This window comes from Hevea brasiliensis, unplaced genomic scaffold (genome assembly GCF_030052815.1).
Source record: "Hevea brasiliensis isolate MT/VB/25A 57/8 unplaced genomic scaffold, ASM3005281v1 Scaf672, whole genome shotgun sequence".
Classification (NCBI taxonomy): domain Eukaryota; kingdom Viridiplantae; phylum Streptophyta; class Magnoliopsida; order Malpighiales; family Euphorbiaceae; genus Hevea; species Hevea brasiliensis.
In genome coordinates this window covers 1-16,384 of record NW_026615220.1, presented here as the reverse complement: position 1 = coordinate 16,384, position 16,384 = coordinate 1, and the positions used below count along the sequence as shown (strand labels likewise).

At 35.1% G+C, this 16,384-nt stretch overlaps 1 protein-coding gene across 1 annotated transcript; it reads right to left on the bottom strand.

Annotated features, from left to right (window-relative positions):
* Positions 1–10,298: 10,298 nt before the first annotated feature.
* LOC131177631 (pathogenesis-related genes transcriptional activator PTI6-like) lies at positions 10,299–11,836 on the bottom strand. The gene has a single exon (XM_058142690.1). The coding sequence runs from the start codon at positions 11,422–11,424 to the stop codon at positions 10,636–10,638; it is 789 nt and encodes a 262-aa protein (XP_057998673.1). The 5' UTR covers positions 11,425–11,836; the 3' UTR covers positions 10,299–10,635.
* Positions 11,837–16,384: the final 4,548 nt, after the last annotated feature.

Below are 16,384 nucleotides of genomic sequence, written 5' to 3'. Positions count from 1 at the left end.
GAAGGAAGATAGTCCCTAATGAAGTCGAGAGGTGTAAAAGATTTGAAGGGGGATTAAATGACAACATAAAGATCATGATTATTGCCTTGGGAATCACAGATTTCACCAAGTTAGTAGAAGCTGCAATAAAAGTTGAAAAGGTTAGAATAAGTGAGCATACCAGAAGAGAGAGACATCAGAAGAGGGGCTCGAGTCAGTCTAGTTCATCTCCTGCACCAGGAAAAAAGTTCAAAGTTCCACCTGCACAGAGTTTAGGTCAATCACAAGGTCAGGGTCAGTCCTAGGGGCCCAGGCCATAGTTCACCCCTAGGAGAGGTCACTCCACACCATCAGTGGGCAGCTCTCCAGGGACGGGGTTCAGGGGACTAGCCCCAGCATCTTCTGCATATCCACATTGCCTGAAATGGCATAAGGGGGAGTGTTGGAGAGTGATTGGTGCCTGCTTAAGGTGTGGGTCGACAGAGCATCAGTTGAGGAACTGTCCACGCAGAACTGCTATAGCTGCTCCAACACAAGCAGACAAACTTGCTCCTGCACCTCAAAAGGGTAGGAAATCTGGAAAATCTGAGGCAGTGGGACTATCACAGAGGCCTACATTTGAGCCAGCAGAGAGGCTTGAGGGTAGAGCACCTGCCAGAGCCTATGCCATAAGAGCTCAGGAGGAGCAAGATGCCCCCGACGTCATTAAGGGTACGTTTTCCCTCTATAATACATCTGTGCATACAATGGTGGATCCAGGATTCACTCATTCATACATCTGCATCAACCTACCCGTAAAAAGGGGGATATTAGTAGGGAAGAGTGACCAAGACATTCTGGTCACTAATCCATTGGACCACAGTGTAGTGGTGAACAAAGTATACAAGGGTTGCCCGTTAAGGATTCAAGGGTATGAATTCTTGGCAGACCTGATTGAGTTGCCTTTCTATGAGTTTGACATGATTTTGGGAATGGACTGGTTGTCACGTCATCAGGCAATAGTTGATTGTAAGTTGAAAAGGATCTCATTGAAGACTCTTAAGGGTAATGAGATTACAGTTGTGGGGGAAAGGACAGATTTCTTGTCCAATGTCATCTCAGCCACAGTTGCAAGAAAACTAATGAGAAAAGGCTGTGAAGCCTACCTAGCACATGTGGTGGATACTAGGCAAGCTAAGCCAGATCTGTGTGACATACCCACAGTAAGAGACTTCCCAGATGTGTTCCCTGAAGAATTGCCTGGCTTGCCACCAGAAAGGGAAGTTGAATTTGCTATTGAGATACTGCCGGGTACAGCACTAATCTCTATTGCTCCTTATAGGATGGCACCCATAGAATTGAAGGAATTGAAAATCTAGTTACAGGAGTTGCTGGATAAGGGGTTTATACGCCCCAGTGTGTCACCATGGGGAGCTTCAGTGCTGTTTGTGAAAAAGAAGGATGGGACTTTGAGGTTATGCATCGATTACCGGCAGTTGAATAAAGTGACTGTGAAGAATAAGTATCCTTTTCCTAGAATTGATGATCTATTTGATCAATTGAAGGGAGCAGGAGTATTTTTCAAAATTGATCTCAGATTAGGGTATCATCAGTTGAGGGTGAAGGATGCAGATGTGCCAAAGACTGCATTCAGGACCCGATATGAGCATTATGAGTTCCTGGTGATGCCCTTTGGCCTAACAAATGCACCAGCAGCATTCATGGACCTTATGAACTGTATCTTCCATCCATATCTAAATCGGTTCGTAGTGATCTTTATTGATGATATTTTGGTGTATTTCAAGATCAGGGAAGAACATGATGAGCATGTGAGGATTGTTCTGCAAACCCTGAGAGAAAAGAAGCTGTATGCAAAGTTATCCAAGTGTGACTTCTGGTTAAATGAGATTGCATTCCTTAGACACATAGTGTCAGCTGATGGGATTAGAGTGGATCCCAAGAAAATATAAATAGTGATGGAATGGAAGCCTCCCAGAAATACAACTGAGGTCAGAAGTTTCTTGGGGCTAGCTGGGTATTACAGAAGATTTGTGAAGGGATTTTCCTTAATAGCTGCTCCAATGACCAAGTTGTTACACAAGAATGTCAGATTTGACTAGAATGACAAGTGTCAGGCCAGTTTTGAGAAGTTGAAGTCTATGTTGATAGAGACACTAGTGTTAACACAGCCAGTGTCGGAAAATGACTTTGTGGTCTACAGTGATGCCTCTCATAATGGGTTAGGGTGTGTATTGATGCAAGAGAAGAAGGTGGTCGCCTATACTTCTAGGCAGCTAAGGCCACATAAACAGAATTACCCTACCCATGATCTAGACTTGCAGCAATTATCTTTGCACTGAAGATATGGAGGCACTACTTGTATGGTGAAAAGTGCTACATTTACACAGACCACAAAAGTCTGAAATACTTGTCAACCCAGAAGGAGCTCAACCTTAGACAGAGGTGATGGATTGAGTTCCTGAAGGACTATGATTGTGTGATTGACTATCATCATGGGAAGGCAAATATAGTTGCTGATGCTTTGAGCAGAAAATCCATCACAGCTTTGAGATCATTGAATACCCATCTATCTTTGGCTCGAGATGGAGCTATTTTGGCTGAGTTGCAAGTGAGGCCAAACCTGCTATAGCAGATTTTAGATGGGCAAAAGGTAGATAAAAAGTTAATGACTACTGTGAGTAAAATCTCAAAAGGGAAAGCAATTGACTATGAGGTGAAAGCAGATGGGTGTCTGTACTACAAAGGAAGAGTATGTGTACCAGATGATGGAGAATTGAAGGCCAGTATTCTAAAAGAGGCACACACCAGTGTTTATGCTATACACCGAGGAAGTACAAAAATATATCATGATCTGAAGCTTCATTATTGGTGGCCTGGTATAAAGAATAACATAGCTAACTATGTGACTAAATGCTTGACATGCCAGCAAGTCAAGGCAGAACATCAAGTTCCATTCGATTTGCTACAGCCTATATGCATACCTGAATGGAAATGGAATCGAGTCACCATGGATTTTGTAAGTGGTCTACCTCTCACCCAGAAGAAGCATGAAGCAGTATGGGTGATAGTAGATAGATTGACGAAGTCAACACACTTTTTGCCAGTTAGGACTGACTACTCACTAGAGAAGTTAGCAGAATTGTATATCAGTGAGATAGTTAAACTGCATGGAATTCCACTTTCCATCATATCTGATCGAGACCCAAGGTTTACATCGAGATTTTGGAAGAAGTTGCATGAATCCTTGGGTACACAACTCCACTTCAGCACAGCTTTCCATCCTCAGACGGATGGGCAATCAGAAAGAGTAATCCAAGTAAACAATTGAAACCAATTGAACTAATACAAATATTGAACGGAAATGATAATAATAACATGAAATATATGTCAGGTCCTTGAAGATATGCTGAGGAGTTGTGTTATTGAATTTGAGGGAAGTTGGGATAGATACCTCCCATTGGCAGAATTTGCATACAACAATAGCTACCAAGCTAGCATCCAAATGGCCCCGTATGAAGCACTATATGGGAGGAAATGTAGAACTCTAGTGTGCTGGACTGAATTGAGTGAAGATAAACTAGTAGGGCCAGACCTGGTGAAACAGACTGAGGAGAAAGTAAAACTAATCAAAGTCATTCTGAAGGTTGCCTCAGATAGACAAAAATCCTATACTGACCTGAAGAGAAAGAAATAGAATATGTGATTGGCGATAAAGTGTTCCTCAAGGTGTCACCGTGGAAGAAGGTACTGAGGTTTGGAAGAAAAGGTAAGTTAAGCCCTAGGTTCATTGGCCCATATGAAGTCATTGAACGTATAGGTCCAGTGGCTTACTGGCTAGCTTTACCACCAGTGCTGGACAAGATCCACAATGTATTCCACGTATCTATGCTAAGAAGATACTGCTCAAATCCTTCACATGTCATCTCCATGGAAGAAATTAAAGTACAACCGGATTTGACATATGAAGAAGAACCCATACGGATCCTGGCTCGGGAAGTAAAAGAGTTGAGGAATAAGCAGATTCCACTGGTGAAAGTGCTTTGGAGGCACCACAACACCAAGGAGGCAACTTGGGAAAGTGAAGAGACGATGAGGCAATAGTTCCCTCAACTGTTTGCATCAGGTAAATTTCGATGATGAAATTTAAATTAGAGGGAAAGAGTTGTAACACTCTCCCTGTAGCAATTCCGTATATTCTACTATTTCGGTGACCGGTGTCGGTCCGGACAGTTAGAACATCCGAAAAAATATTTAAACTAAAGTGAGGAATCATAATTAACTCAAATATCAATAAGAAAAATTTAGGAAAAAATTTAGAAATAAAATACAACCATGTTAAATAAGCCGATGCCCTAGTGATGGGTAACCCAGTGGGAAGTTGTGGTTCTCGCAACTAGAGCCCTAGACCAGGGAAAAAATTCATAAAATAATTTTTGAAACTCTAGAGAAGAGTCATTGAGGGTTCTATGGCATTAGAATGCCAAGAAAATGCTTAGAAAAATTTTTCAATCAGTACAAATAATTTTAGTCTGTTAAGCCAAACGGAGGGCATTTTGGTCATTTCGCCTTCAGAAGTGATTTTTTGCCAACTTGTCCTGTTAAGTAAATAATTATCATGACACAAAATGTAAATAAATATTGCTAAAAATTAAATTGCAAATGAGTAGAAAAAAGAAAAGAAAAGAAATGAAAGTAAATAGGATTTATTGCATATGCATGATGCAATTAAGAAAGGCCCAACTAATCAAAATGCAAAAAGCTTTATTAAATTAATTAAAAGAGATAAAACTTAAGGAAAACAAATCAAATTTCTTCTCCTCCTTCAGCTGGCAGAGCCACACTCTCACCTCCACCATTGTTGTCCCTTCAACCAAGCTTCCTTTCCCACCTTAAAACCCCTCAAAACCCTAACTTTCCTTCATTAAAAATTATCCCTACCACTAGAGCAAGCTTTGGGCAGTAATTTGAAAGGAAGAAAGTGAAGTTTTTAAGTCTTGGAAAGTGACTAAGTGAAGGTTAGTGCCACTTTTGTTTAATTTTTCTCTTATATTCTTTGTTACAACATTAATCTAAACTAGAAAATATGAAAATAGAACAAATTGAAATTGTGGAGTTAGGGTTTGGAAGAAACCTAGGGTTTGCTTATGTGTTGGTGAATGAAAGTTTAAATGGTCAATTAGTGACCATTTGGTTGTGTATGATGAAGAAATGAAGTGAGTTGTGGCTTAGAATTTGAATTTGGGTGAGCTGCCTTGGCTGCCCTACAGGTCTGGATATGAGTCCAGCAGGTTTGGGCAGCTATAAATAGAGTTGTAGAGGTTCAATTGGTGCAAGGCCAATTAGACATGAAACTAGACACATAGTGGCACCACTTTGGTGAAGAAACCCTCCCCAGAAAACTAAACCAATTTGGCTTAAAAATTATCCTAATCCGTATGACTTGCATTCTGCCTAGGTAAAATGACTAAATGAATAGTGTTTATTCATTTGGTCATAACTAAGTGTAGAAAGGTCCAATTGACCTGAAATTTTACCAGCAAAAAGATGAGACATAGACCTAAAACTTTTATGAAGAACACAAATCCAAATTCTGACCATAAACTAGTCAAATTGCCAACCAAACTTAGGTTATCAAATCTGGCAGAACCAGTTTTGTCCAGAATTTTAAATTCTGTCCAATCCGGTCAGTTATGGTGTTTAGGCCATAACTTGAGCTACAAAACTCCAAATGAAGTGATTCAAAAAAGGAAATGTAACTAGATAAAATAAGGAACAACTTTCATGAAGACAAATTTTCCAAATTCCTACTGTGCAAATAACCAATGGAACAGTAAATATGAGGCTTGAAATCTAAAAATTTTGAATAACTAACACTAAGCTTAGAAATGGTATTGGCAACCAATACCAATAACTTTAGAATACAAAATGTGGTATGTTAGGAGTATTAGAACCAATGTACCTATTGTTTATGTAAAAGCCAATATTTTAGTTGACTAATGAAATAAATAGTAACACCTAAACTTAAATTTCAAGAATTGTAAAGTTTAAAAGTGTAACATGCCCTAGTACACCTAGCAAGATTAGTTTGGATAGGTTAGCATGTCAATAGAGTTCAGTTAGCAATACTGTACATGGCATTATGTCATTTTGTGATTTTATGGCTTTTAGCCATTTTGACATTGTGTTAATACTTGGCCTTGTGCCTAATATTATTACAGCTTATTAGCTGTTCTGTTGTACACCAGGAGATGCATATGTGACCAATGGTGTGACGGCCCGAGGTACTAAATACCCAGTGCCAGTTTACCCATTTATCCAGTCCAGTCATCCAGTATAGGTTACTTGGGCAACCAAAAATGGAAGTAGATAAATTTAATGAAATTATGAATATAACAAGTACAAAATAAATAAGATTACCTATAATGATCGAAAAATTGTCTGCATAAGACATTAGGACATGCACTGCATATTTATTTTCTGTTATTTCTTTTTATTTTATTATTGGCACCACTAAGCATTATTGCTTAGCGTGTTACTTTTTGCCACGCGTAGGTTCTGGAGAGACCGATCGAGAGTCCAGTATACCACAGACTGGGTGAGATCTTCTGCAGCTTTGCATAGTATCCGTGTCACCTCACCGTCATCAGTGCATTGGTAGGACACTAGGTTTTATTTTGATATTTTGTAATTAACTTTTATTTTCTTATGTGTAATTAAGACTCATGTAATGTATTTTGGTATTGATGTAAATAATGAAAATTGTGTTTATGAATGAAAAAGTGAATATTTATTTATGACTTTTACATGAATATCATATGAGATGAATGATTGATAAATGGAAATGTTATTGAAAAATATTGAGATTTTATTGATGAAATGGAGTTTGGGATTGATTGAAAATTTTGGAAGTGTTTTTCACAGGTTCTGAAGAACTGTTTTCTCCATTTTTAACCAGTACTCTGCCGAATTTTCTATAAAACTTGCGGAACCTCAAATAAATTTATGATTTTAATAAATGACTGAAATGAATTATATTTCGCAAATTGTACTTCATAACTATGAAAAAAAATAAATTAGGAATAATAAAAATGATTGAATTAAAATAGGGTGTTCCGATACACTGTGTGGTATATCTTACTCGGCTAAACTGTAGACGAATAAGGGGTGTCACAAGGCTCATAGCTGCGGAAGGCCATGAAGCAATCTATTCCGATCAAGACCTGAATTGAATGGAGGAAGCAACCGTAGCAGAACTAGAGGTAGGAGAGGTCGACGTGGACGTCGCACGCGTGTAGCTGGTGGAGGGCGAACCACAAACTTCAACATATAAAATAATATAGATCAGGTTATAATAAAATAATTTCGCTGTTAATTATAATTGGATAGGTAATTAGTTGTTTTTTATTTTTTTTTTTATAGGCAGTTCATTAATAAAAAAATTTAATTTTTCACATTTTGTTTGTTTGACAGGAAAATGCACGTGATCATCATGGTACCTCAATAAATCATAGTGGAGATGGAATCCTAATTAGCCAACATCAAGTGTTGCGCACATTGGCAGCGATTTTAGTTTTGAAAATCTGAATTTGACCTTATATGGCTAATGATGTCCAAAATTGGATTGATTTTAGTGTACCTTTTTTTTTTCTTGCGTTGAATCCTAAATAATAGAACTTTTAATCCATTTCTAGCTATCTTATTTACTGCACTGTTTAATTGACATATGATATTATTATATGTGCTTGATATTTCAAACTCTTACGATAGATTGCTTCTTTATAATTAGTGTCAATATTATACAAGATAATTATATTTGCTTATATTTGCAGTGCCAAATTTGCCTATGATAATGCTATATAGCTTGCTTAAGTTTTGTAAATATTATAATTTTATTTGCTTTGCACTTAATTTATGCTTAAAATTATCAAGCAATGTCCAATACCGCCAGGGTTGGATTACCTACTTTGGCTTCTTGTATTATTCCTTTGCTGTCCAAGTCCTACTTAACTTATGTTGCTACAATATCCATGAGGGGTAGGCGGTCAAATTTACATTATACATGAAATTTGCATGTGCTGGTCATCATGTAAAATGGACAACGAACTGCAGCCCTACGTTTTACTTCGATTTGCACTTAGTTTTTACTTGAAACTGCCAAACAATGACCAATACCATTAAGGCTAGTAATTTATATATTTTTTCATATGCTGTGTTGGGCATGAAATATAAAATTGAATTGTTAATTTGTTCGTAACTCTTTGAATGATTTTCATCTAATTTCCATCCATGTATAGGTTTAATTTAATGGCAAATAAATTAAAGGAAATGGAAGAGAATATTTACTATTTCAATAATAACAAACAAATACAAGGCTTAATAAAATTATAGTATAAAACTATGGATTCTTTCTCCACAATAAAATTACCAATAATCCCATATTTTCCTCAAATTTAGATTAATTAAAACCAATCAAATTCACATGATATTATGCATAATTCATGGACAAAAATATGCCTATCAAACTGAACCATTGGATTTAGACATTAGTAGTCCTACTAAATCTCCAGCGAAGAAATAGATCTAAGCATTCTTATTTGTCCCTTCGTATTCTTGTATGTGTATTTCTTCAACATTAAGCACTCGAGATGTGTCTTCACCTATCTTTTTATCGTTACAATATTGATCATGAGCATAAAGAGTTTCATCATAACTATTAAAAGACTTGTAAACACTTCCACTTACACCTAAAACAGTCGATGCACAATCTTGCTATGAAGAAAATACTCCGCGAGTTCTACCTTCGAAGACAACATAATCTTTTTCATTTTTCTTTCCTCTTGTAAAAATCGAGTCACCTCTCATTGTTGCAGAGCTTAGAGTGTGTATCAGATGGAAAATATAAATTTGATTCAAAAATAACAAAAAAAAAAAAGATTAAACCGAAAATAGATACATGAAGAAAATTAAACCGAAAATGCTTGAGGTTAGATTGTGGAGTCTCTTGCTTGAGAAGGGTTATGGAGTTAGAGGTTGAGATAGGTCATTATTGGTTAATGGGATGGTAGGCTCTGATAGGTTATAGTAATAGTGAGCTTTAATAGGCTAAAAGGATGGTGGGTTCTGATAGGTTATAGTAATGGTGAGCTCTAATAGGCTAAAAGGATGGTGGGTTCTGATAGGTTAATGGAATTGTGGGCTCTGATAGGTTAAATGGATGGTGAAATGGACTCTAATTGATTGAAAATTTGGTAAAAAATGATAGATTAGAAATTTGGTGATATTTGATTAGGTGACCAATAATAGAAGAGAGAGAAGTTGCAAATTTTAAAATTTAAATATAAAAAATCAATAAAAGGTTAAATAGACATTGTATATCTAAAAAGTGTTATAAATTTACTGAATTACCCCTTTTTGTATGTTTTTGTATACCAAATTTTATACACCAAGCATTTTCCTTTTTATTTATGTAATAAGATAAATATATTAAAAAAAAAATGTATAAGTGAAATGACATAACGCGATTTCGCTAAAAAAAAAAAAAGAAGGGTGAAACGTGACAAGAGAAATACATAGAGAAAAGGAAGTGTATGTGCGCTAAGAATTACCTTTGTCTTGATTCAATTTGTGGGGTATTTATTTCTGTGATTACAATGTACGCTTAGACTTGACTCTACAATAATATTTTCCCCTATGAACACGTGACTATGTTATGACTGGTGAAATAAATAATGAAATATTAGGATAAATGCATGAATATAGTTTAAAAAATCTTATATATTTGATTATATATGTATATATATCATGAGAATGACGAGGCAATAGGGTAAGTGTTGAAAATTCCAAGCAAAGGGATGCAATCCAACAAGACTAATCCCACTATATGTCATTATTAACGAGTAACAATCCAAGAATAAAACAATATACCTATAAGAAGAAAAGAAGAAGAAGAAGCAAAAGAAAATGAAGAAGAAGATTCATTCAAAGTTCAACGAACCATGACATTAAACATCATAAGCTCTCTCTTTTTTAATTATCCTATTACGTCCCTTTCTTTCACCAATAATAATATTATTAATATACACAATCCTAAGTCTTTGCGTTATACACCACCCACATCCCCAAACACAATCTGCGGAAATTATTTATTATTTTAATTAAACCCATTTGACTTGTTTTATTAATTAATTCATTTCTTTCTTTATTTTTAATTTTCGATTTTAAATTTATGATTTTCGAAATTAATTATTGAGTCATAAATCGTTAATTTTATTTTTTTTTCTTTTTTTCATAGTTAATAATTTAATAGAAATCACACCAAATTACATAAATAATTTAAATAGTTAATAATATATAATTTTAATTATACGAGTACAAAAATACTTAGAACACGTGACAAAATCGCCGTATAAATCCCTACAATCGGCTAAAACTCCACGTTTAATTACACTTCGTAGTGTTTGACTAATCAAACCAAAACCACCAACGAGGGCACTTTTGTAAATCCGCCACCAACTTGCCCACTTGTTTCCCTTAGTCGCCCTTAATAACAAATAGTAAAACGCCACGTCGGCAAAGTGAAATTACCAAATACTGCACCCTGTTCGCTGAAATTTCCTAGACAAAATCAGTGACTGAGGAACATTGTTTACACTATACTTAGGATATAACGTCGACCAAGAAATCATCGAGGTCAACGAATTCTTCGCCGGCCAAATGTTTTCCCGATGACATAAAATCCGCTAGATTTAACGGCACGTCAATATCGAATCCGAAAGCGTCAACGTCACCGTAACTGAAATTGTCATCAAACGTCGTTAATCCTTCATATCCGAGGACCGACGTAGGGGAGGACGTGACGGCGCTTGGTGAATCGCAGGATTCACAACCATCCCTTTGACTGCCTATGTCTTCCGTCATAGCGGGGTTAGGAAAGTTCGTAACGGCGTTAGAGCCTTTGAGTTTCACTGCAGCTCTATCATACACAGTGGCAGCCTCCTCAGCGGTGTCGAAGGTACCGAGCCAAACCCGTTTCCGGCGGTTTGGATCTCGAATCTCGGCGGCCCATCTGCCCCACGGTCTCTGACGGACACCTCGGAACTTCTTCCGGGAAGTGACGCCAGATTCCGGAGATCTCGAAGGTCTCCTTTTAGCAATAAAAGGTGGTGGACCTGATGGTCTGGTTTGCTTAAAGCTGATTTCTCTGACGTGCCTCTTCACTCTCTTCACGAATTTCTTTCCTTTCCTTGGTTCCTTCTTTTCTTCATCTTCTTCATCACTGGATGAATCAGTGGCATAGGGGTCTGTGAGGATGATTCTAACGAGTCTTTTCCGGGTTCTTGAAGAGATGGGGATGAGCTTGCTGGTAGTGGTTACATGCTCGGTGAATTTGATCGCTGGTTGTGCGGACATGGGGAGAGGTTCGGGGTTTAAAATGGTTTCTTTCATCTGGGGCAAGAGCACAGCAGAAAGATCGATCGGAAAAGAAGCGAAAGAAACTGAGTTAGGCTTGGATGAGAAAAGAAGCGAAAGAAACTGAGTTGGGCTTGGACGAGTTAAGAATTTATAAGAGAAAGAGAGAAATAATTATGGGGAGAGGAGACAAAGAGACAAATAGAAAAAAGAGGCAAATCGCTTTTCAGATTGGAAGAAGCTGACACCATTACTGGGAAGTCCAGAGAAGCTGCAGCACAGCTACAAAGTGTTGGGCTTTCGGCGGGAAAAAGAAGAGGTTATTGGGAGAGAAGGATCGAGGAAAAGAGGCTACAAAGAGAGAAGAGAGGAGTACATGGATATATAGGGAAGGCAAAAAAAAAATCTCTGTACTGTTGTTTGTCGTGGGGGGCGGGTCACTGGGAGTATTGGAGGGGATCAGTATGTAGCTAGCTCAGCTCAAGAATGCTTCACCTCTAGCAAGTAGCTGCCTATGTTTGACGTGTCAAAAGCACCGTTTGTTATTTTATTTTATTATATTTTTTAAGGTTAATTTGGTTCCACGACAGGTCGTCTTTGATACTTTTCTAGTCTGTGCTTCGAAGACGGAAGAGAGAAGACTTCATACAATTAGGTGAAGAAGTTTCTATGTGTACATATATATATATATATATATATATTAGTCTTCGTTTCTTATTCTTCTACTAAAGTTATTGTTTTCTTTTTCCCTCCCTCAATATGAAAAGTTTACTTTTTTAATTATTAAAGGTAATTATAAATGAGAAATCTCAAACTTGAGTAAGAAAATGGGCGTATAATGAATTATATATTTTTAATTACTAGATGAAAGTTTTATTTGATAATATTAATTATTTTAGTAACTATCAGTCGTTAGATATTAGCTATTAGTTATTAATTATTTATATAGTGATTAAAAATAAAAATATTTGATAAAAATAACGATTCAATTATCTATTAAAGATAAAAATAATGATATTATTTTATTAATTTTAGTTAAAATATTTTTTTAATTTTTAAAAATTATGAGGGATAACTTTTTATGAACAGCTTTTTCAATCTTTAAAAGTTAATATAAATATTATGCTGCTAAATAATATAAATAAGAGAAATAATATTTTAATTATGGTTAAAATACTAAACACTATAATTGTTGCTGAACAGAATCAAAGATAGACTACTTAAGATATCTCCAATTTAAATTCTCTTTTACTTTGAAATATAATGAGAATTTAGTTCAAACTTTAATTTAAGTAGCAATAATAATAATAATGGTGGTGGTTAATTCTATGTAATTATTGTATGTATAGTAAATAAATTTTAATTGTTAATTATAACAAGATGGGAGTTAGTGAGAATCAATAGCTATAATATACATGTAGTGATTATATTTCCAAAATTTTCATGAATTACTCTAATACCACACCATATATAAGCAAATTCAACATAACTTGTAGTGAATGTTTAAGTTTAGAGATGAATGTGTTTAATTTAGTGGTTAGTTTGGTGTGAGGAGGGGTGAGATATTAATGGAGGAACATTTCACTTCTTCACTCCTCATTTGGTAGGGAAGGTTGAATATTGAAGGAATGAGCATTTAATAACTCCTAAAATATCTCTTATATTATTGAGGAGAAAGAAAATATTTGTTATTTTTTTATTTATTTATTATTCATTCATTATCTATCATCTTTCTTATGGTAATGAATATCATATTTATTATTCTTTCACTACATATTATTTTATATTTTTTAGATATTATATTAAATTCACTTCATTTTTAATCACAATTTTTTTTATTATTATTTTTCTTTATACTCTTAAAAACTAGGCACTTTAGTGTTTTCTCATTTTAATTTAAAATTAATTTATAAAACATCATCTTATTAACGTTAATTCAAAGAGATGAGTTTCTATAATAATGGAGTATTATTGAAGAATTAGCCTATTCATGTGTTAAATGCTTATAATGGGGCAACTGAATTATAATTATTAAGTACAACTATGATAATAAATTTATTGCATATGAAAAAACATATTGTCTGAATTCAAAACATAAATACGTGAGTCTCAATTATTTTATATGTAAAATTTATTAAAATTTTACATTGATTTGAGATAGGGATAATATGCTTCTCATATAATCTTGGGCACTTCTCCTCTTATGAGCTAGTTTTTGAGTGTGAGTCAGTTACAGCCTATTTTATTAAAATTATATCAGAACTTTCCTAACCAATATTTAGGCCTCATAAGCATTTTACACTTTATGTGTTTGATCCTGAGTTCGAAGGAGGTGTGTTAAGATTCCATGTTAGTTTGGGGTAGAAGTAATATGCTTCTTATGTGGTCCTTTAGACATTCTTTTCTTATTGAACTAACTTTTGAAATGAGTTATGTTCGACTATTTTCTTTATAATATAGTAATGTATAACAAATTAAAAGGTAAAAAATTATATTATACTTAATTAAGAAAATACAACTTACCAAATCTTTCCTTATAATTTACTTTTCTAAAAAAATATAATGTACTCACAAAAAGTTGATTTAATAATGTAAATCAAGCAGCTTTATACACTTCTCCAAAAGTTCAACTTTAATCTATTCACCCCAATTAAATAACTTCTATATCTTGAGTCTCTTGTACTGAAAGAGTGAACTTAAAAAAGAAAGAGCCAGATGAATTAACACGACTGTGAGTGTGAAGAGTAATCCAACCATTTCCATTTTCAGAACAGCAGTAAGAAACGTGCCTCTTTTGAATTACTTCTTTTCCACTTTCTGTGTCTCCAAAAGTTGGTATCAGAGATGCCCTTCTCCTCGTGACGTGGGACGCCCATCATGCTTCTCCTCACTATTTCTTTGCTTTTATCATGCGTTTCTCCTCACCATCTCTTCACGAGAAATTTACAATTCGGTCTCTCAATTTTATCTTGTACTACACTTTTGTCTTTAAATTTCAGGAAATTAATTATTTAATTCATAAATTTTATGTTATATTACACTTTAATCCCTATATTTTAAAAAATTAATTATTTAGTCTATAAATTTTATACTATATCACACTTGAACTCAATATATAAAATAATTTAATCATTATGTAAATAGATAAAATTGTTATAAACATTAAAATTACAATGACTAAATCATTTTATATATTATAAGGACTAAATAATTAATTTTTAAAAATATAAGGGCTAAAGTGTAATATAATGTAAAATCCAAGGATTAAATAACTAATTTCTCAAAATTTAGATACTAAAATATAATATAGAGCAAAATTCAAAGACCAAATTGTAAATTTCCCTTTCTCTACTAGATGAACAGGAGTTTAAGAGCTATCCAGCAAATTCAACCAAACCTAACATTAAAAATGCATAAGAAAAAGAGGGACAGACACATGGGCACATACAAGAATTAAAGCTAAATGGGAAAATAAAAACACCATTAAAAAGTTGAAAAAAGAACGATTTGCTTTTGTTGGTTGCAGGCTTAGATAGGAAGCAAAGGTCAAGACACCTCCAGTGAGCTAGCATGTGTAAGCATACCATGTTCATATATAAATATAATAGAGTCGAACGAAGTAGCTACGAGTCAGTGACCGTCCCAACCCAACCCAACCCTCAATCTCAATGCTTGAAAACTAAGCGATAAGGTTATAATGATTAATGCCTTCGCTCTCATCTCCTAAACTCCTGCAACTATCTCGATTATTTTCTTACAATATCATGATATGCTGTCCCACCGCACCAGTGACAGTTCAAAACCCATTCATTTCACACTGAATTTGAGCTTCAATACTTGAAAAATCTCTTGCAACTCTTTCCTTGAAAGCCTCCGACCACTACCTTGGAGATTCATAGGTTCAAGCTTTTTGACTTCTAAACATAATTATGCAACAGATCATACTGATTATGGTTGGACCATCTTAATCATATTTTTTATTTTCAACTTTCAACAAATAATTTGACTATACAAGAGGCAAGTAAGATACTTCAAATTCAGCCTGTGATGAGTCTGTCTTTCCGCAAAGCTTCATATTTCAAATCAGGGTAATGCCATCTTAAAGAAGTGAAGCATTATCCAATAGCTAAAGATTCAAGCAAACAGAGAAGAACTTACAAGGCACAGGACAGCCCAAGACTTTTCAACCACAGCATCCTGGATCCAAATGACTGGACAATAGCTATCCCTTAATTTGATCCTTTCAATGTTTCTACATTTTCTAAGGGACCAGTGCAGACGCTTTGGTTATTACTATGCAAAGTTGCAAAAGTACTTTTAATCTGCATATAAGATTTGGCAACTGAAGCAAGCCATTACTATCAAGGATCCTAATCATAACTAGCCTCATAGACAACATTTTCACTTCTGAATCAATCATTTAAAGCATCCAACCATACATAACATTATGAGTATAAGATAAACACAAGCGGTTCATTGAACAAGAGAACATATATTACAATTTTCTACCCTCCCTCGTGTTCAATAAATATCCACAGACTAACAGGATCTTTCCAACATCGAGTCCGCAACAAAAACATCAGAAACAAAAGGGCATTTTGGCTCTTCCGTTATTTTACCTAACTGATATAACAAACATGGGGTAGCAAATTCTTTTGAATTTGGTGGAGGGGTTGTTCCTGATCAACCCATGGCATACTTCTGTGTCCAGCTGCGAGCAGTGGCCTCATACTTGGCTCTGTCAGTCTTGTACATGTGAGCAATTTCAGGGACGAGTGGATCATCAGGATTTGGATCAGTCAACAGGGAGCATATAGACAAGAGCACCTACTGAAAGAAAACAAAGAAAGTTACTATGAATCATTCCACCAGTGAAAAGTAAAAAAGTACTCGGGCCACCCAAAATATTCCAACACTGCTGTAATAGATTTAAAGCTAAATATAAAAGTTTCATTTGTCTGATCATCATCTGAAGATTTTGCCCTCGCAAATTTAA

What these genes read in the sequence shown, in the direction of transcription:
- LOC131177631 (XM_058142690.1), bottom strand. Translation starts at nt 11,424, where the DNA reads ATGAAAGAAACCATTTTAAACCCCGAACCTCTCCCCATGTCCGCACAA.